We start from the raw sequence: 22671 nt of genomic DNA, 5'->3' as shown, positions 1-22671 counted from the left end.
TCAAGTACAACAAGTGAAACATTTCCGTATTTGGATGTCCATTGCTCTTGGTGTCTACATTAGCTTCTACTAAGGTCATTCAGTAGGTCCATGAGTGATCTGGCTAACACTTCATTTGTGCTGATATGCTGCAACACCATAAAGGGGTTCAGAATATACTTTGAGAATGCAAAGGATGATGTATTTGGTATTACCACTTGGGCCTGGCCTAGTCCTGCCTGGAAGAACTGATAGGAGACCAACACAAGACTGGAATAGTTGTAAGCACACTGAACTCGTTGAGTTTCCCATGACTAAAATGATTATAAAGCATGCTAATTCAAAGAACTACTAACTATGTGTCATGTTATGCCTCTGCCAGGAAAAAAGTGTACAGTTTATAAATCTTGTATTTTAGTTGGCTCATATACTTTATACTATTTTCATTTTTTATGTAATTAAAGGTGACTAAATAGGTGCAATTCTTCTAGCAGGAGCTCAGTATGCTATTCTGAGCAAGTTTAGATAAGGTATCTCTGAGGCAAGGCTGCAGGAATGTGATGGAAAGCTGTCTTTCAGCCAAAAGTGAAATTAAGCCTTTACTCCTGGCTGGAATTTCTGACTCTCGTACATTCTCAAAACTATGTCAATTCAGAGAGAGAGAAAAAAAACACTCAGAACTTTGCTTTACTCATCTTGTCCACACCTCATTATTCTTAGTAAACCCTGTGTCTGTTCTCCACCTAGCTGGTACACACCTCCAAATTTAGCTTTGCTGTTATTACTCTTTAACAGTTCTATACCATAATTTAATTTTGTTCTAGTAATGTTTTAGTTCCTGTGAAGTTATATAGGACAGAAAGCTTGTGTGAGCAAGGAAAAGTGGCTGGGTTTCACGGATTCACCTTGATCTAATGTGATCTTGATCTATGGCTGGGAGCCCTTCCTTTCCTTTTGGCATGAAGGTTGTTATCCTGGGTCATAAAAAACATACACACACACACACAAAAAGCAAACAAACAAAAAACCAGGCAAACCCACCCATGTGTTGACATGATGTTTTCACACATTGTAGCTTTCACTGTTTTTCTCAAGGCTAGTACTGGGATGGATTTCTGGAAAACTGCCTCCAGCCTTATATACCCTATGATTCCCTGTCAATTGGAATTCCTTAGTGAGGCTGTGATTCATGAACAAATTGCTAGTATGTTGACCATTATCTTAAACTGAGATCAAATAAGGTTTAATTACCACTCTTATTTTTGCTAAGCTTAATTCTGCCCAAACTAAAATTATTACTGAAAATCAAAGGTTTACTTTAACAGAAATGAGAAGTAGAGTTAACATTCTTTATTACAAAAAATCAAAACACATTCTTACAATCCAAAAACTTGCTAATAAATTGTTATTTCTTTTCATATCCACAATTTCCTTAGCTGAGTAAAAGAAAATCACTGACAGATGGTCAAAGTACCATCTTTTATAACCCAAATCATCTAGGTTACACATTCATTTATACATATCCCACAATGCATCTGCAGATTTTTATTCCAATAGCTAAACTTCAGTTCATTTACACTTACATAAATTCTATATTTTAACATCACTTGGAGCACAATAACCTTACAAAGATTTTGTCGAAATCTTTCTGTATTACAGTGACTGTGGTTACATTTTATTAATATCCTCAATAGTGACACGTAATCAATGTCTTGGCAAAACGTCCTTGTCATCCACTATCAAACATCCTCACCACCTTCACCACATTCCATTCCAACAGCTTAGCACAAAACCATCCAGCAGTGCTCTTAACCACTTCAGTAGTACCTGCTTTTGTGTAAAAGTCCTTTTTGTGTAAAAGTACTACTTCTGCTATATCAACACACCAAGCTCCTGCGCCTAGGGACCTCACAGAGACACTGTACCCGCCTAGTGACATCATTTACCAGAAACCTGGGTAGGGTCAGCTAGAGCCAGAAAAAAGTTGCTTTGTTTTCCCACCATGCTATTGGAAGGACTCAGGGTTTTCAAGAAGATAACATTGATTCCACAATTATATTGAGAAATACTTACTGAGGTAAGGCCTTACTTGCATGTAAATTAGGATCATAGATTGACTTTTAGGCAGCAGACATAAAAAAAATAATTTCTTCAAATGGTAAAAACTAACAACAGTAGTGAAGCAAGTTGCCACAATCTGTGGAAATAAGTTACAGTCTGAAAGCTTTCACCATTTCAATAACCATTGATGTTACATACCACAAAGGTAAGGAGAAGAGTGTTGTTTTACAAAAATTTTTCATGCTGTAATGGATATTTCAAATTTATTTTTAATGAGTAGAAAAGGAAAAGAAAATGTTCCCAATTCCTTCTTACTTCATTTGTACTTCAGTTCCATTATTTTCTGCTGTTTTTCCTGACTCTGAAACCCCTAGGCAGGACAGCCTCGGTGTGCCTTTCCAGTCCAGTTTCAGAGGCCATTCTGATAGTCCTTGCAAATAGGAATCCACAGACTCATCCCTCCAATGCACCCCAGACTGCCTCAGTGCTGCCCATATTCCACTTTTCCTTATGACTTGAACTCCATTAAATTCTTGTTTGCCAACCCTTTTCCAAAGTATTTGCCTGGTTCAGGTGTTTTTCTGGCAGTTTCCCTTAGTTAACTTTCCTGGAGCACTAATTCTTTTCCCATCAGAAAATGTTTTCTACAGAAACTCTCATATTTTATTTGAACTTTTTTTTTTTTTTTTTTTTTTTTTATATCAGCATGAAGTGTCAACAGTCTTCACTATAACATTTCTCCAGTGTGAGTCATTTCCTTCCCTTTTATGAAGAACAAGCAGTTAGCAATATTTTGCATGTGAAGGACTTTTTCAACTGTGCACTCTGTTAACCTGAAGGATGGATCATTCCTCACCACAGCATCATTATAGATAAATACTCATGCTGTTTAGAAACAGATGAAAAGAAACCTCTGAAAGAAGAGTGTACAGTTTAGAGAGGTGAGTCTAGGGTAAAACCCTGGAAAAAGGAATATTTACATTCATCCACAGAATATTTTTCTCTCCCCATTAAGATTTTCTGGAAGGTAGCCATCCAAAACAATCTGCCATGAATATCAAAAGGAGTCTCAGTTATCCTTCAGAAAACCAGCTCTGTTTCCTTTACAGAAGATGCAAATAACTTACATAGTAGAAAAAGCACTTTTGACCTCAGCATCCAACTTGCATGTTAAAGAACCAGCACTTCTCTTACACATTCCTTTTAACTTATAGTTGTTGGCTGCTTTTTGCATTATAAAAGAATTGTGCTGGGGTTCCACAAAAACAAACAAAAACAAAAACAACATTTGGCACAGGTAGTGTATGTTTGATATTTGTACTCAGTCTAGCATATCAATATATGTTTACTGTTGTGAGGAATGAAAAATGTAGTCATGCTAACTGGTACCTAGATATTCTAGTTTTAGTAAGATGTTAATTGCATGTAGTTGATTAAAGAATTCAGGAAGTGCTAGAGAACATCTGATGGCAATGTCTATTAAAATTTAAGGACAATGTAAGAACAATGTTAACTATTATTACATAGCATTTTGAGGCAATTGGTTAAACAAACCAGTTAAGTGTTTTAAATACTTGTGCATATGAATGATGCAAGAGAATGCATGTAAGCATACATAATCTGTAAGAAGGTTTGTTCTGTGGTCAGACAGAAGCATTTTCATTCATTGAGTTTACCTGGATGGCCATTTTCTGTAAAAATTATTACGAATAACTTACTTTGAAAAAACAAAGGCTTAGTGCCTTGAAGAGTTTTTGGGTAGGAGAGATGTCCACATTTAATATGAATGTGACTTACAATGTTCCATCTTGTCCATATTTAAGATGCAAAGCTTTGTCTTTGATTAGGCCAATGAAAAATTGCCTGCTTACCTCTGAAGTCAGAAGTTGTCTGTATATTTCTGTATTCTATTGAAAAACATGGTTTCTCTCTAAAAAAAAAAAAAAAAAAAAAAAAAAAATTGACACTGCAAAAGTGTCAATACTTAATTTTCTAAATTAGACTGTAGAGTGATAGTCATTTGATCTGTCTTTCTTTGTCTAAAAAGCAGGCATTACGTGAATGCTAGCTGTCTCTAACTCCTTAGAAGACCAATGAAGAAAGATCAGTAATGTGGTTGGATTCTCCCAGTTCCAAGTTAAGACGCTAAAATATCTGGGATGAATAGACTCCTGGAGATGCTATTCATTTCTCATTCCTTATAGAAGATGTCTAGAAAATATACTTAGGCCCAGTCAACTAACATTTGGGCATTTAGATTGAAGAAAACTGAATCTGGTTCACAAAGCAGAAACTTTGAGGTTCCTGCTATCCTATGAAGTAACCTTGATTTCTACGGACCTAATTTCTACTATGTTCCTAGCCTGACTGCATTTATTTTCATACCAGTATTGACTTCTACACGAAAATCTTATTCACCTTTCCTGATGCTATGCCTAGACAAATGTTTACAGACACAAGAACCCCATCTCCCTTCAGCCATCATTTGTAGCTTCAGCTAATGAACTGCAAAGCCTACCTGCCCCGCAAGCACTATTGAACCTGGGGCAGGAGGAGACTACTTTCCATGTCCTTACAGAAACATGGAAAAATAATCTCAGCCTTCTGACACGGACCTTCCTATGAGGACAAATGCCACTTAAAATTTACTCTTTGAACCTGCATTTCCCATCTGTAACAGAAGATGGGGAAGCTAGTGGAGAAATGTCTGAATCTTGCTAATTGAGGTAGTTTAACCTCAGGTTCCTTTGCCAGAGGGGCCTGGGTAAAGCTTCGTAACATAATTTTGTTGCCATAGTAGATGTGGGGACAAGACTAGCCTGTGGCCTCACTGTTCCTGTCATGACAGAGGTCAGGGAAGGATTAGAGCTGGAGACCTTTTGGATCTAGCTTGCCTCTCTTACTACATTTGGGGAAACCCAAAGCCTGATTTGAGGAAAGCTGAACCCACATACAACAACCAACCGTTCTGCATGATTTGCAGAAATTTAAATTCCCTACACAGATGAAAGGTTCTCAGGACCTAAAGCAAAAACACATTTCTGTGCATTAGAATCAGCACAAGTGCAGGTGGTTTATACCAAATCCATAAAAATATTTTCCTGTCACTGTATCAAACAGCAGTTTTTTACCTGGAAAAAGTGACATCTATTCCAATGTCTATATAAAACCGGTCACATTTTTTAATTCTACATGCTTCTTATAAAGTTAAAAATAGATGAAAGCATTCATAACTTGATAGCAATTCAGCCTTGAAACTGGCTAATGGTTTATTTAGGTTCCAAGCTTGGTGAGAACTCATTACTTGTTCCTACTATATTTATTCATCCTGAGAGATTTCCAAGTAATACTAATATGAAGCACTGACTTCATAACAGCAGAAAGACAAAGTATTCCTGTGTCATACTCTCCATGAAGGGATTCAGGAAGGCATTATCAAGATTGTAACAAGAAAATGTGGTTTGGGTAGAGTTCTTTGAATTACAGACTGTTAATAATTTTTTTTTTCTATTGTTCATTTGTATAACGTTCAAGAATTTATCCTAATTTCTACAATTGGTCTTGCATTTCTAAGAATTCACAGCATTACTTGGGGCACTTTCTTAATATTACCTCCTGTTTGTCTAAATGTATGTAAATGTATGTAAATGCAATGCAGGAATGCTATGACCAGTAAAAAAAAAGGAAAACAAAAACAAACAAACAAACAAACAAACAAACAAAAACACACACACACAAAAAAAAACAAACTATTAATTTTAGAGTAAAAGGGCAGAGTCCCGTTTTTCAATTGTTTCAGCAGTTGTGATAATTTGTATTGATCATTACTCATGCATGTGACAAGGCTGAATCCAGTTGTTTCTCTCTTCCTACCCACAAAAATAATTTTGATTAAAATTGATGTTTACTGTGTTTATGAGCAGAATTACACTTTCCTGAACTCAGTCTGCACTAGCACTCAATAGCTAGGTCTCATTTTATTCTTCACTTTTACCCTCTGCCATAAGCAACTGACTTCGCATCAGCAAAATTTGCTTTCAAGTTATCTTGACAAAAGCCTAACAGTTCTGGATTTATATATGTATATATATAATGTGTGTGTGTGTGAAAAAAAGTAGCATTTTCAACTCTTAATTTTTACAGATGTTCAATGAGCATTTGGATGTAAAGTGATGAACAGAATGAGAGAGAAGGCAATCAGCTAAAGAAATTAAAAAGATACGTTACTGGTTTTATTAACTAACAAATCTCCATTTGCTCATTTCTATTTCTGGGTTGGGTCTACCACTGGTTGTAATTGTTGTGATTCACCAGAGAATGAATTGTGAATCTTTCCACCTCTACCCACACTTACAAATTTACATGAACCCATTTTATTCTTAATTTGTCCATAACTACTACTCACACAGAGATGACAGAAATAAAGTCCAAATTGCCCCATGCCAATAGGAGATGTTATCACTGTGCTAGGAGCACCTTCATACCTGCCATATGAAGGCAGTCCATATGAAGTCCATATGAAGGACAAGTCCATATGAAGGACTTGTTCCCAGTTACAAAAGGAATTAGTCCCTGTGTTTCCCAAAAGAAAGGGAAAAGAAAGGGATCTTTCTAGTCTGGGAACTGCTGCTGGAGAGGACAAAGAATATATATATATATATATATATATATATATATATATATATATATATATAAAATATAAATTATATATATAATAACTATAATATTATATATATATATATTTAAAAAACAGCAAAACCCAAACTTGCTTATATTAATGAAGCTGAATATATATATACATATATTGCTATTAAAGGGGGTTTGTTACAGTGATATCCTAAAATAATATGCTATTCCTCTGGATGTGCTCCTTAATCAGGTTTCATAATACTGCTTTAATTAGAGGGCAATACTATTAAGCCAAATATAATTAAATAAAATAATTCCATTTGTAGAAGAGTGAAAGGCTTATCTGAATTCTTTCTTTAACTTCTACATCAAAAATATTCTTGTTTCAATAACATACTACAGTAACATTTTCACTTTCATTTAATTTTCTGTAAGCCTCATGAAAAAGGTAATTTTCAATGAAATTAAAAATAAATCCAACTTTTTAAAACATAAAAGTATTCCCCCTTACACACACACTTCTTGTTATTCTAACTTTTGATGTCTGAAAATAAGAGTAGTAGCATAAAGAAAGAAGAAATGGAAAGATAGCAGAAGAATATTTTCAAGGGAATAATTTGTTATCCACGTAACAAATCAAGGGGAAAAAAAAATAATAAAAATGCTAGTTAAAACTTTAATATCCTCTTATGTGGCAGATGGCTGTCATTTTTAAATATTTCAGTGGTCCAACCATGTAAAACATTTGTTTTCAATTGTTTTGAGTTTAATGGCTGTTAGGCAAAACACAAAGCCTCCATTTGCAGTCTTTTAAAGGAGAATATAAGCTATTTTATGAATGCATGGATTTTCAGAAATAATCCTAATTACTGTATGTTTGTGTACACTATAAAGAAACTAGGTGGTATTCCTTGTGAAAAAACATCTCCATGCATTCAAATAATTATATAAATTATGATAAAAACTTAAAGGAAGTGTGCTACTAAACTTGTTTTCTTATTCATTTTTAAAAAGAAGGCCAAGAACAATAGTCTTAAGTTGAAAAATTATATAAAAGCTTATCTATATTTCTGTAAAAGCAGCACAGCACCTGCTAAGAGAATTGTTCCCACTCTGCTTTGGGGAAACAGCAAAGCGTTGCCCAAACAATTCACCCAAGAAGAATGTTATTGAACCATACATTTTAAAGCACACCTGTGCTGGCCTTAGGAAACAGCTCATGAGAAACTGCAGTTTTGCTAGCAGTTAATGTGCTTTCTACAAAGATATGATTTAATAGGAATGCTGAGCTGTTAGCACACAGGCTACTGCTTTACTTGGTTGTTGACCCCTTGGAAACTGAAGATTCATGGGGTTGTACCTACCTTTATGTAAATCTCTTTTGAAGTCAACATATGTAAAAAATCTGGGCAAAAGTAGAATAAAAAGAGAATCAAGGCCTGGGGCTGTCATCCCTGCCCTGCTGCTTTTATTCATGTTAGGATCTCAAACATATAATTGCAAGATGTTTTCTTGTTGTTTATTTGTTTTTCTTCTGTCATTTGGGAATGCAGATTGGGGCTGAGCTGTATCAAAAGGCAGAATAGGTGCAGACTTGCTTTGTAGAGCTGCAGGATGGCATGAGGGCAGGCAGCAGTGGCAGGTTTCCAGCTGCTCTGCCATTCTGAATGATCCCTCCCAGAACTCTCTCTTTTGCTACCTCTGCCTCTCTCAGGCAGCAGTAATTATGATGTTGTCACTCACATTGTGGGAGAATAAGGATAAAAAAATTAGAAGACTTCATGCCTTCCCAATACACTGTTGTGCTTCTAAACTGGGGCTTCCTCAACACTGAATGTATTCAGTCCCATAACTCTCAAATCTATACCAAGATTAATGCACACAGATGCCTTATTCCTCATGGCCCAAACCAAGTCTTACTCACACTGCACCACTGTTAGCACCACTGCTCTTTAGTCTTTTACTTTTTTTTGTATGAAAATCAAATGCTAAATCAAAGGTTAAAATGTAAAGAGTTTCTTTCAGTTCAAAAAGCACAATAAAAACAAACAACTCAGTATAACTTGGAAGACCCACTATCAGCTATTGGAAGTACCAGGGCTTTCCTCCCTGTAGAAAAGACAAAGATTAAGACTGAAGTTCAGAACACTGTGCTGAAGGTCATAATTTTAAATGTGCAATCAGCCCAATGACACACAAAAAAACCAACCCTGCACCTTACATTCCTATATCTGGACATGCATTCCAACTCTGGGAAAGATCAACATGTGAAAAGATATTAGAGATGGTGTCATGAGAATTTTGCCAGTGCATCAGTACATAAGCAACCTGTGCATGCTTTTAATTATCTTTGAGATAAAGTCCTAAAGATCACAAAGTGAAAAATTGCACAAAGCAGCTTGAAAACATGAGGCACCATGTTTTCACACATCTCTCTGCTGATTGAAATTTTAAAAAGCTTGCTGGCCCCTGAGTATCTACCAACAAACAACAAGAACAAAAACAAAACAAAACAAAACAAAAACCTATACATTAAATGAAATATAGGAGCCAAATAACTCACAATTTGGCAGTAAAGCTTCAACAAGCTCAATAAAGATGACATTGAAGAAGGTCTAGCTATAATTGAGAAGATAGATTGATTGGTCAACCTGGTCACATTTACATTTCATCCTTCAAAAGATGACCAGACAAAATATATGGAAATGACACTATTTCAATGAGCCAGACATAAGAGCTGTAGAAGAGAGGCTATGGGATACAAACAAACCTCTGTGCTCCTGCAAGAGTATATAAGATAAAGGGGATAGAATAAACCATAAGGCTGTCAATCTGGCCAGAGACTGTGCTTGATTTTAGCGTAACACATAGGTGTGGCAGTTATGCACAAGGAGGAAACATTTTGACACTGAATAGTATGAACTGTAGACAGAATAAACATATAATTATTCTGATCAGATGTGGGAATACCAGAAACGTCATGATTTTCACCTTTGGGAGCACTGTTTTAGGGAAACCTACCATTTGGGAAAGGAGATAGACTGACCTCAAGGAGCCGGTGTTTAATTACACAGTAAATACAGCTGGATGACGTAAAATAAGCCACTGTTTTCCCAAGTCTGCCCCACTCATGGCCTTCAGGCCAGGTATGTGCTGACCAGTAACTGTGATGGAACAGCATGAAATTTCTCTTGCTGTGGATCCAACACTTGTTCGCTCCTAAACCAAAAATGAAGACAGTTTCCAATTAAAGCCAATAAGCTCAGTTTTGGTGGTACAGGTAGAGCCACTAGCAATTCTCCCTTTGTTTTGGTAGGTGGGTAATCTTGAATTTGTGCTGTTATAACTACCAGCAGAATCTGGGAACTAGTAGACATTTGCGTTGTCAGAATAATTAAGAAAAATACTTATATTGTGTCTGATGTCAAATAATTATCAAAAAATCTCCTATAGCAAATAGTACTTCATAGTGCTATATATTCTGGCTATCTCACAATGAACTAGTTAAAGAGCTGACACTTCAGCTGTCAATAGCGTCCTGTTGTGTTTTCTATCGTGAGGAGAATACAGTCTTCCCACTTAAGAGGCAGGGTTAAAACGCTTATGATGCACACTCCCATTCGGTGACCTGCCATTGCTCTTATAATGAACAATGTATATACATTTTCATCTGTATTTGCCCATTTCCAGCTTTTCATAGTGTACCCACATCTGAGGGAATTTCATGCTTCTTATATTTGGGACCCACTGCTCAGCAGGAGTCTCTCCTCTGGGGAAAGTGAGAAATAGGATAACCAATACAGAGAAAGAATAAACTCATGTCCAGAAAACACAACATCTTCAGCTCCCTGCCTGCTCTCTGAAAGCCATCATTGGGAAACTACAATGGGCTAAAGACAGTCTACTAAATAATTTACAACATACAGCCTAAATGATTTTTCCCTAATAGATGTGCATTAACACATGGAAGACTAACATATGGAAAATTTTATCTGGCCTCAGAACAAAAAAAATTTGACCCCTTCCATTCCATTACCTCAAGTCAGACCAGAGTTTAGATGACTCTGAGATGATTCTACTGTTTTCTGAAGAGGCTGTTCTATGGCTTAGTCTAATTCTGCTTAATCACAGCTCGGCTTTGAAACATAACCTTGGAAAAATGATTATACCAATATAGGCTTTATCTATTATTTTCATTGCTTGCATCTTAGAATTCTATTCCTCAAAAATCTGACTTTGTTAAACATGACATTATAAAATGTTACCTCATTTCTAGTCACAAAACTTTGAAAAATCAGGGAAAAGCCTTCATCTAAGACTGCACTCTATATTAAAGTAACATGCTTTGCTTTTACACAAAGATCACAATTCCCCCAGATTTCAATAGATTCCTATGGACCATGCAAAATGCCACAGACCACAGAAGCTATGGTTTCGAATGGATGCTTTTATTGATTAATCAGGCATTGAATCAAGTATTGTAAAGTGAACAGATTTTGTTTGTTAAAAATTGTCAAGATGAATACCATTCATAGTGAACTTGTTTCCTCATAGTCCATACAGAACACAAAATAATTCAAGAAACAAGCAAAAAAGGAGCACCTGACTAGGTATTGTCATGCTGTGTGTGCATGTATGTATGTATATACACACATTACACTATATTTGGACATATACTAGTGTGTGTATACCCATACATATATATACACAAACATATAAACACATAACGTACTGACTGAATTAATACTGTACTGAAGCAATGTGATTTAGCTCCAAATTAAGTATTCTGTATTGAAATATAAATGATACAGCAAGGCCTGTAGATTTCAGACCATTTGTTTTTCCTTTCACCAAAACAATGATCTGTCTTTGAACTCACAATTTAATTTTAAGATGAAAATATGTGAGATCACTGGGGATCTTTCCAAATTCATGGTATTAATTCCAACTCAATCTCTGCTAACATTGTATGGCCAAACACTGAACAGTATTTTCAGTTTGTCCACTACTGAAATCAGCTTCTAGAGTTAATATTTCTGGCAAAAAAGGAGGTACACAGCTTTGCTACTTTTACAGTGGCAATATACCCTTTCCTGTTGGATGGAAACTTGGCAAAAATCCTACATTAAGACTCCCTTCCTTCTGTACATTTTTATCACTACTTCTTATCAGTCATCACCTGTCAGCTCATTATAATAATTTTCATGCCATCTCAGCTACCTTCCAAACATCCCAGGACAGATTATCCGGACAATGTACACCAGGTAGTAGAGGTAGCAATGTATTCAGATACAAAACACGATGTTTGGGGATTAATTTACTTTTTCATTTTTAAGCATATCCATTTATTTATTACTAAAGACACAAAGATAAACACTGTAGTACGCTGTATGTACATATTTTCTGGTATTTATGTCAATTCTGCACCAATCTTACCTGTGAACCATGAGATACTACTGCACCAGAAAGCCATGGTACCAGCACTGTACTGTCACTCTTTTCTCCATTTAATTCACCAGTTAGCAGAGCATGTAAAGTGAAATGAAAGGAATATGGACAGACATTTATTTTTTGTTAGAAAAGGGAAAAATAAACCCTGTAGACATGTATGTATTCATCACCTTGCTCATAAGTTTTCTATATCATCATAAGGCAAACTGTAGTGCAGCTTTGTACCTGCAGAATCAGTATTTTAAAAAAATCTGAAGCTGAGCTTGGGACCATTTTATTCTGGACCCATTAGTGAACAAAGTGCATTAAGGCATCCATTTCAAAGGACACCTAAAGCATGGTAATTACAGAGAAAATCTTTTTTTAAAGCTGGTATTCAACTTCCTACACAGGCAGATTTACACCACTTGCATAGTAACAACAAAACAACATAAGAAAACCATTCTTTTAAATTTGTCATATGCCTCAAGTATCTTCCAAAATGATCATTTTATATAAGTATTGTAGTAGTTACAAAGGGTTTCTACTCTGTAGAAAGGAAAGAGAAAAAAAATGCACCTGATTCAGCTTTGAGATTAAATAGGTACAACCTCTGTTGACTTCATTGAAGTTCTTCCACTAACACCAAGATGAATGTAGGGCCTGCTTGTGCAGATTCCTACTCCTGCTGAAAATTTGTTATTTACTCCTCATTCACAAAGAGAATTGTGCTTCCCCAAACAACCCAAGACAATGATAATTATGAACAAACTCCAGCTGTAGTGTTTCTCCACACAGCACATGCAAAACTGATTTCCTTGCTTTGTTATAGATACTACATAGTGTACAACAACAAAACATTTGTATTTAATTTAAAATCAATGGTAAGGTGGCTCATGTCTCACTTCTGAGTTATTGGCTGGGCTTGCTGTATTGAACTTCGTAAAATTAGTAATAAGCATTCACATGTCTACCATCAGAACCATGACATCTTCCATTACAATCAAACCTTAAATGATGCAGTGATTTATCAAACTAATCTACAGTCAGACCTTGGATTGGCTGCTCTCCTCCAGTGTTGCTGATTTTCAGAGATGGTATCAGTCTTTCACATCCTCAGTGATTCTACAATGTTTCCCAAACATGAAAGTGAAACACTGGCAGACGGGAATGTTGCCATCAATAAAATAAATCACCAGATGATTTATACACTCACATTTCTAGGAGATACTCCACACGTGTTTTATGAACAGAGAACATAATGCACCATGAACAGAAGTAAATTAAACTTTCTTCTTTTGCTGTGTTGTCTAGCTCCACTTCCTTGCTTGTTTATTTTCATTCTATTTGGTCTGCACATTCCCATGTGGAAAGTAGAAATTAAGAGATCTTGCATTCAATAAGATCGGTAATGAGAGCACTAATATTGGTATGAATAAAACCAGCAGTATACTGACTTGTCCACTGCACAGTTTCCATCCTTCCAATTTCCTGCTTTTATCCACTGTAAAATAAAACGATGTAAAGGGGCTGATGAAACTTTAATGAATAGGACCATCAATGTGCAAAGCAAATAAGTCATTTTCCAGGTATCCAAAACAGGCTTTCCCTTTTCTCTCTCTCTCTCACTTTCTTTCTTTTTCTTTCTTTTTTTCTTTTTTTCCTTTTTTCTTTTTATAAATAATTTATAAATCTTCCAGTAAGATACTAAATACAAATCAAAACAAAAGCAACTGCAAAAAGAGTTCTAAGGTATTATTAAAGCCACTTCTTGTCCTGCACAAAGTACTCAGAAAAGAGAGTTTCTTCCCTTTTCACTTCTGTCCAGGTTCGACAGCAACAACTGGGATGCCAGGCAGTCTGCCAGCTCTGGCAAGCTCCTGCAGGCACCTGCCCTCAGGAAATGCGTCCTCCTACCTTTTGGCTTTTAGCAGTCATGCCAGCTGCTCAGAGGAGTCTAAGTGGTCAGGGATAGGCAAGCCAGTTATAATGGTCAAACACTTATTCCACACAGTGAATGTGGGGCACACGGGCTGCCCAAATGTAATGTCAAAGGTATAAAGGTGCAGGGAGTTCAAGGCATCATAAAAGGCAAGGGAACCGTTGTCGTAGTCCAGCAAAATGCCAACACGGCGGAGGTGAGGTGCGGGCTCTATTGGGATTTCCTTGCTGTTGTGTCGCACCACCCACGTGTTGTTACAGCGGCAGAGCACCCAGGAGGCAGAGTTCTTCCCAATCCACTCGTGCTTTGGGGCTGACTTGTATGAAATACCAATGGCATACCTGCAAAACAAAAACTACTCAGGAAAGCAAGTGCCTCCTGCCCTGCTCATAGGCTGCTGTGTCAGCCAGAGAACTCACTGGAACTCCCCAGTCTCTTGATTGTGCTGATTAAGTTCTAAATAAGTGAAATTGCACCATAATATCGGCATGGGTTTAATTAATGTTTTTCCTATGTCTCTCTTACTTCTGAGATGTCAGGGAAACTTAATTGTCCCTCACTTTATTTGTAGTTTGGCTGCTATGGTAATTTTTTGGAACACATGCCTCTGGTATTCTAAAGGAAAATTATTAAGTACTCAGCAACTTAGGGTTTAAATTACTGGGTCTTGCATTTCCACTTCTAAACAGATGAATACAGAAGAATTGACTGATTTTAAAATACATTGCTATCTGTCACCTAATCTGATATCTCATTTCTCCTTTAATATATGGCACAGAAGGACAAATGCAAGAGTAGACATCAAAGAACACATTAAAAACAAACAAACAAACAAACAAAAAAACATTTTTGCCATTCCCAAATGTGTTTTGCTAGATGTTGGTGTGAACATTTTTTAGACTGGGTATTGCACCAAGTGAAGCATTTACAGGTGAAGACTCTGCAAACTGTAATTCATGGCAAAATGTCCAGGGTAAAAGGATTGTGAAAATGTTCTCATTAATGGACACCCAGGGCAAATACCTGTTTTCTCATATAATAAAGAAATGTAAAAGTTCCTCACATTCTAGAGACACTGCAGTATTTGTTGGGCTTTCAACCACCAGAGATTAATGTGCCATAAGTTACTCTATTTTCATTTCTTGAAGTTGGCAAACAACATTTTTCTTGTTTGAGACAGTGGACATACCTGAACAGCTTACTGAATTTTTACTTTTTTAACTTCCATCATGATTGCTGCCTTTGAATCTTAAAGGATAACATCTTTTCTACTGACTAAAGGGACCCTGCAACCCAGCCCTTTATGGCTGAGAGGATTATTCAGGAATAGAATAACATGCTCTTCCATTTCCTGCCCCAGGATGTGAAGCCTGGGGCATAGAGCTGGCACTGCTGCTCCCCACTGGTTCCCCAGAGCTGTATCTGACTTCCACCCCTGTGAATCTGGGTCATCAAATTGTCCTCATATTCTGTATTTTTGTTTTCTGTTTTGCTATGTTTTCCAAAAGAATGACAGCAAGATCTTTCATATCTAGTAAAGAAGCATGATCACACTTCAAATGTTTGCTCTGTTATAGAAATAAGATGAAACCTTCTTAGCTTTCCAGCTCACTAAAATCTTGAAATGTGTTTTCTGTAGATTCAAAAAACAATCAACCACAATCATAGAGGAAAAGTTCTGTATGGGTTTCTAAATATAAAGATGCTCTGTCTGGCAGAATAAGTTCCAGAATCTGAAAGTGCTGGAAATTGGGAAAATAGTCTGACAAATTGTGTAAAAGTATATGCTAGATCTGCTCTTATACCATTCCCCATGCACCTGTTACTGTTCTCTGTCAGAGGAACTGTGCTGGGACCTGCATGGACCTTTGGTGTGAACCAAAGATTATTCTCGTGTATAATCTTACATACGTACCATGTACTCCCACTAATAACCACTTCCCAGTAATGCCGTCCGCTGTCAATGAACACATTGCCAGCTACTCCATAGCTCCCTTGGCTTGTGAATCGCTCTGGTGTATGACTCTTTTTGGAGGAGGTTTCATCACGTTCCACTGTCAAGTTATCATGAGACACTTTCAATTTTCTGTGAGCAGATTTGGGGTCCAGTTTAAATGGCTGACCTATATAAGCAGAGACAAAGATACCAGAAGAACCGTTTGTCTTTAATTTTAAAAAGAAGAGTGAATAGAAAGCATAATAAAGAAGCATACAAGATTACATAATCGTATTAATCTCCTTCTCTGAAGTGTTTTCAAGATAGACTAAGCGATTCTGCTCCCTGTGCTAGCTGGCTTGCATTGTCAGTTTACTGTCAGTCTCATTGTGCACTAACTTCCCTGTGTTGATAATCCCTGAAAAGAGCCCTGAGTAATCTTCATGCCCATTATCCCTGACCTAAAGGTAACCTGAACACTCTAATTCTTGCATGTAATTGAAACCAATGTACATGCTAATAAAGGTCCGAGGGTTGCTTTTTTCTCAGCATATTAGATTTAGAATGTTACATTCTATTAATTCACTAGGGATAAAACTCCATAATAACGTCTTCATCATAGCTACAAAAAAATATGATTCCAAATCCCACAAAATGAGTTTGAAACTAAGAAAAAGCACTAGCCTTGTCTGTTCGTTCACTCACAGCTTTATTTATAACAAGCACAGTCAACAATTCAGGACCTTTTTGGAAGGACGCCCATGGGGTTCTATGGTGCTGGATATTGTGCATTAAAAAGAAGGAAGTGAACTATAACTTGGACCAAATAATACGGTGTAAAAACATTACTGAGGCTGTTGCTCTTGGCAAGTATCTTCAGCTGTAGCACAAGGTTTGTAGACAATAACAGGAAGCTTTTTGGTAAACTGAACCCTGTAGATATCTAAAGCCTGCCACAATTCTGACAAGTTTTCACCTTGTGTCAAAAAGCAGAATGATCATTTACCTCCACCAGGAGACAACTAGGAAACTATGATTCTATGTGTGATCCAGCAAAGCCCTTTTCCCTTAATGTCTTTCATGTCAAGGAAAAAAAAAAAAAAAAAAAAAGTAAGTGGAAGATTTGATCGCATGCATAGAAAATAGAAATGAAGACTCCCATGAGGTCTGTGACCCTCTGGCACTGACAAGTGTACTTCAAATAAGATGTAAATTGCTCAGAGTTTATGAAGGAACAGTAAAGTACTTCTCATGCAGTACAGCTGAAAGCATTAGTGTGGGGCAGAGAAGAAATTAAATTCATCTGAGCAAGGATAGTCATTGGTTCAGATCTCTAAGAAACCTGAAAAGCAGAAATTAAAAATGGAAGATGACAGATGCAATGCTAATTCTCAGTTAACATTATTAGAGATGGGTTGGTATTAAGACAAGGAGTACTTTTAGTGTTAAAGTTATAATCTACTTTTATAATGTGTATTTAGTTATATATTATGATGAAGCAGAAGATAAACACATTGGAAGCTATTTGGGGATGTTTTTTGACTATTTTTTCTTACTGCTGAATAGCAGTAATATATCTGCAGCCTGCCTCTTTAACTGGTTAGTAGCCTTTGTGTTGTTGAAGCAGTATCTGAAAGATATCTTTGTGGAGTCATATTTGCTTACGTTATTTCTCAGTCGCCTGAGAGGTTGCTTTTGCACCACACTGGGTCACAAAAAGACAAAAGGATGAAGGGTTGCCATTTCCAAGTGGATCTTCTGGTACTTCATTTCCTTGTATGTTATCAGATTCTTGGTAGCAGATGTATGGTTTATATAAGTAGCTTTTACACAGGAGTGCAAGCCAGAAGAAGCCCCTGAGCTGGTATGTGCCATTCCCTGTGGCCCCTTTCTTGCAACACTCAGTGTCACCCCTCTTTGAACACCTTCCCCCTCAAAAAGCAGATTTCAGAGAGTTCCCAGTGTTCCCTTTCCAGTGCTCAAAATTTTTCATGATGACTACAGGACTGAGGGATTGGCTGGGACACAAGAAAAAGATTGAAAACCCATCTTAAAATTGCTATACTACATCTGCTAATAATTTGTGTAACTATTATTTATTTTGTTTTTTGAAGTGGGATCGCTGACTAATCTACTTCCTTGTTGAACTCCATAAAAACTGAGAGGGACGGAGCTAAGGAAGTTTTCTAGTGTCCTAAGAAAGAGCTAATCTTGGAGAACAAAATTAAACTAACATCTTATGAACGCTATACAAAAATAAAATGTTTTATTGCAAACATAAGATGTTTTTACTTTGTAGAGGAAAAAGAGTAGGAAAAGAGGAAAAGAGGACATTAAACAAAACCACAAAAGACCATTTTCAAGCATTTCACATGTGATGGCTTGGTTCCTAAATGATATTTCTGGTGACCAAAGTACAGATGCTTCTTATGATAAGAAGTAATTTCTGCACTACTGAAGACACCAGTAATCTTAAATTGAGTTAAATAAGTGACTTTCACTGTAAGAAGCACTTTAAACAGGTTAATCTGCTCTGCAGTCTTGTGTCTTTCAAAAACCAAACCTAAAAAGGAAGGCAAGAAAGAAGAAGAGTGTGTGCATGCTGGATTTCACTTTACTCACTGTTTGTCTTGAGCTTGCCGGGCTCACTGTTTCTGCTGCCAGCCTGATTAATGGCCTTAACAATGAAGATGTACTTAGTGCCACTCTGCAACCCATGCACGGTGTAGTGGTTTTGTTTGATATTGGGAACAATCATCCAGCTGTCGGCTGAGTTACATAAACCTGCAATTTCAAACCAAGCACATTAGTCATAACATACTAAACACTTTGTAACAGGGGAACATTTAGAGTACGCCTGAGCACCCAACCACCGATAAGAAATACGCTTCTATACCTTTTAAAGTGCTGTTACATTCACTAAGTCGCCACTTAATTACACTAACTCATTTCACCAGCCCTATACCAGGGTACCTTTTAATTTCTTGCTATATGAAGTCAACCATAAAAAATGGACATGTAAGAAATGACTCAGTGGAGGCATGAGCAATCTGGGAATTTTCATATCCCAACACAAGGAATTCTTCATTGCTTAAGGGCCAAAGGATTATGGAGATGCCATCAATCTACTTTTTAGATTAATGAACTCAGTGTAAGCCTCAAAAAAGTAACATAAGCAGTAATGCTCAGGGTTTTATGGAGCCACCTTCGCTGACAGTCATTGGGTATGTTTTCTTCAGGACCTGAAGCAAATTGTGGGAGGCCAAACAGGGTGAAGTGTGGGTTCCACGGCAAGCTTCAGCTTCTACATTCCCAAATTTGACAGGATGTAAATTAAACACTAAGTTTAATAGACGTAACTTTTTGATTTATGGCCTCATGGTTAGATGTCAGGTGGGGAAGAGCTACACAATTTTCTAGTTACAAACTATTTTGGGGTACATTTGATGACCACCACAGAAGTATAACATGTAGGAAATAAGTATAATAGGGTAGAAGCAATATAATCTGCAAAATATGAGCATAATCCATTAAAATGAATTCATTCAATTGCATAAATCTTTCTTACTGTGAAATAACTGCAATATCAGTGAATCACCCATAGTACTCACTGTACATTCTTAACAGCTCCCAGTCTAATGGATCCTCAGTCTGATAACTCTTTTGTTACAAGTGTTTATATAAATAATGAAGTTTTCATTTGCAATATATATATATGTTCACAACATTTTATAGTTATAAAGCTAGGAAAAGGTATACACATATGAAAGTATAAGCATGCACATGTGCATAAGGCTGGAAAAACTGAATGAAAAATTCTTGACTGGGTGGAAACTTACAGACTTCTTGATCTTACAGATTTCTTGATTGGACTAGATGATCTTTCAGGGTCCCATCCAATCCCTAAAATTCTGTGATTCTGTGATTTTTTTCCTTGACTGGGCATAGAAAAAGTTACCAATGCTAATGTGCTGTTAAGCTAGCTTTCAGCTTCTAAGTCATGTTTTACCAGAAAACCAGTAAGTACTAGTGAAGAGAATCTTTTAGAAGCCAGTAGTACTTTTGGCTAAATATTAACCAATATAAAACCCTTACTTAAAGAAAAAAAAAAAAAAAGTTACAAAGTTACTAGGTTACACAAAACTTTAAATAAAATGACCTGTGAAACAGGTTTATAGACTCATAGCCATTATAGATTCACAGCCATAGCAGAAGTCTCCTTCTTAATTTAGGATATACTTTCATAATGAAAGAGCATTAGGAATAGAATTTAAAATTCAAACTTCAATCTAAAAATTATGCAGTGTTTGTCTCAGATTTTTCTCATATTACATAGCATCCTTGAGAGGTAGGGAGTAGGAAGAAAGGAAATAAAAGTAGCAGCATCCTGGCATAAAATATTTCAAAGATGACTTTTCCCAGTAAAAATTCAGCACAAGTATTACAGGTACATTCTTTCTGTAGATGAACTACTGCATTGATTTTACATCGAGACCATTTACCTAGCTCGGTGATGCTATTGCACAATAAATGTTAAGCTAAAATAAAGTAAAATAAAGCACTGGATTCAGGAGACCAGGATGACTAAGGAATCCCTTACTCAGCTGCCTCTGATGGGTTATCAAATAACATCTGTAAGTCTGTAAATGGGATGAATCTGGGCAGTAGTTCTGGAAGTGTCTGCTTCTTCCATGTCCACACACTTTGAAAGCTATGGTCTATGGTATACATAGACCATATATAAAAAAAACCCTCATGCAGACAAAGTGCCCAGGTTTCTGCTAAATCATCTAGCAAACAGAGTTGTATCAATCAGTACAACTCTCTAAAGGGCACATTTTTCAGTCTTATATTACTCTTTTGCTGTTACCCTCCAGAGGCTAGTCAGTCCTTAACAAAGTACAAAATTTGTATTTATATAGGTATATGAAGGACTGTAAAAGTACAGATGTGTTGCTATGAGTCTCTTCGCCACTCTCTCCTGTCCTCCCATAAATGTGGACTCACACATACTCAATACTCAGTACTCTGTAGATTCAATAATTTACACAGAGTAAATTATTGTTATTATTAAAAGATCAAGTTGATAGTTAATTTGGATTAATTTGTACAGGAACAATCTCAGTCTTTTTAGGTGTTGTTACATCTTGCTGCTAGGGGCTACTGGCAAAATGCTCGCAGGCATTCACCCCACCTAGCACTGAAAAAAGAGGAGCTCCTGAGTTAGGACTTTACTAACCTAAACTCTTTATACAGTCAGAAGAGAGGGATGGGAAGTGTCTGCTTCACCTAATGCATTTTCAAGCAGAAGGCTCTCTCTTCACTGATGATAAAAGATACCTTGGGTTTCTCTCCTTTGTCCTTCCTGTCTTAAGAATCCCAAACTTTTGGTGTTCAATAAATGCAGGATGCACAGTGACTAACTTGGTTACTTTGCTCGATAAACCTTGTTGTTAAGCAAACTCTGCACATGCCTCCACACTGATATGTCCATGTGCTTCCTGACTGTGACCTTGATGTCAAGGTTCAAACTGAAATTTGATTCAAAATTTTGGTAATGAAATTTTGATGATATTGATACTCCAAGTCCCAAATCTTTCAGACTGAAGAACAGTAACTAGTGACAGCCAAGGTAAGCTTTTAGGTATGAAAGAATATTTTGTCACTACATCAAAACATTTGGTCTTTAGTTCTACCCTAGCAGAACAACCTTTCTTCTCAGAATACAAAATAAAATAACTAACAATGATCAGGGAAATGATCATTCATAGCAGCCTGGTAACGTGGGCATGTGGGGGTAACTTGCCCTCTCAGCTCCCTGCCAGTGGCAGCAGGTTAAAGTGGAAAAGTACATATTTTCTTGCTGCTGCAGCAGCAAAAACTAAAGGTCTGGTATTGTAGCCACTCCTAATCCAGGCTACATTCAGGTTTCTTGTTTCAAAAACTCGGGGCTTTTTACAGGATTGTGCAGGTGGTAAAACAATGTATTTTTAAAGTGTAGACTACAAAAATGTAGGGAATTTAAATCACATCCTGGAATGGTGCAGTGAGCACAGTGATGTCCATACAGGATGTGTGAGTTTTCAAAACAAGTTTCTCAGAATCTGGAGGTAATAATTTGTAAAGCTGTTTCCCTGGTGTTGGCTGTTGATACACTTTAAAGAACAGATGGGAAAAATCCCAAGGTGTAAATCCTCCTAAAATTTACACTGGTAGATTTTAATAGAATATATCTTCTTGAAAAGCAGGAGCACAAAAGTCATAGGAAGGTTATTTAATCACTTCAGTATTTTAATTATTTTTAAATGCTTTATTTAAATAATTATCAATTCAAATTGGTAGAATAAATACAGTAGGTGAAGGCAACAGATGACTTTCTACACCCCCTTGCATTCCCATGTGAATGAAAAAAATATATGCTGGACTTCTGCAAAACACATAGCTTTTTTAAAACAAAACAAAACAAAACAAAAAAAACACTCTTTTAATACTTTTTAATAGGCAGTTCTCTTCCTTTTATCCTAAACTTGTTTTTGCGTCATTAAAAGATACTTGCTGAAAACCTTAGTATCATTCTGAAAATTGTAAGGAATCTGTTTTTTAATCAATTAAAGCTTCTAGAAAGAAACAAAAGATAGACTATTCAAAAATTCATTGGTGATCATCGGAAGCATGAACTCCTAATTGTCGTAGG

General features: G+C 36.5%; 1 protein-coding gene across 3 annotated transcripts in view; it reads right to left on the bottom strand.

Annotated features, from left to right (window-relative positions):
- Window positions 1-13802: 13802 nt before the first annotated feature.
- MID1 (midline 1) overlaps window positions 13803-22671 on the bottom strand; it is a 238236-nt gene continuing 229367 nt past the window's right edge. For all 3 annotated transcript variants that reach the window (XM_032192990.1, XM_032192971.1, XM_032192980.1), the window contains exons 8-10: window positions 18600-18761; window positions 15957-16164; window positions 13803-14382 (exon numbers count right to left, since the gene is read on the bottom strand). In XM_032192990.1, the coding sequence (XP_032048881.1) occupies window positions 14034-14382; window positions 15957-16164; window positions 18600-18761 (719 nt within the window). In that variant the 3' untranslated portion in view covers window positions 13803-14033. The remainder of the gene's footprint in view (window positions 14383-15956; window positions 16165-18599; window positions 18762-22671) is intronic.

Source organism: Aythya fuligula, chromosome 1, assembly GCF_009819795.1.
Source record: "Aythya fuligula isolate bAytFul2 chromosome 1, bAytFul2.pri, whole genome shotgun sequence".
NCBI lineage: Eukaryota > Metazoa > Chordata > Aves > Anseriformes > Anatidae > Aythya > Aythya fuligula.
The sequence above is the reverse complement of the archived record's forward strand: the minus strand, read 5'-3'. Positions and strand labels throughout refer to the sequence as shown.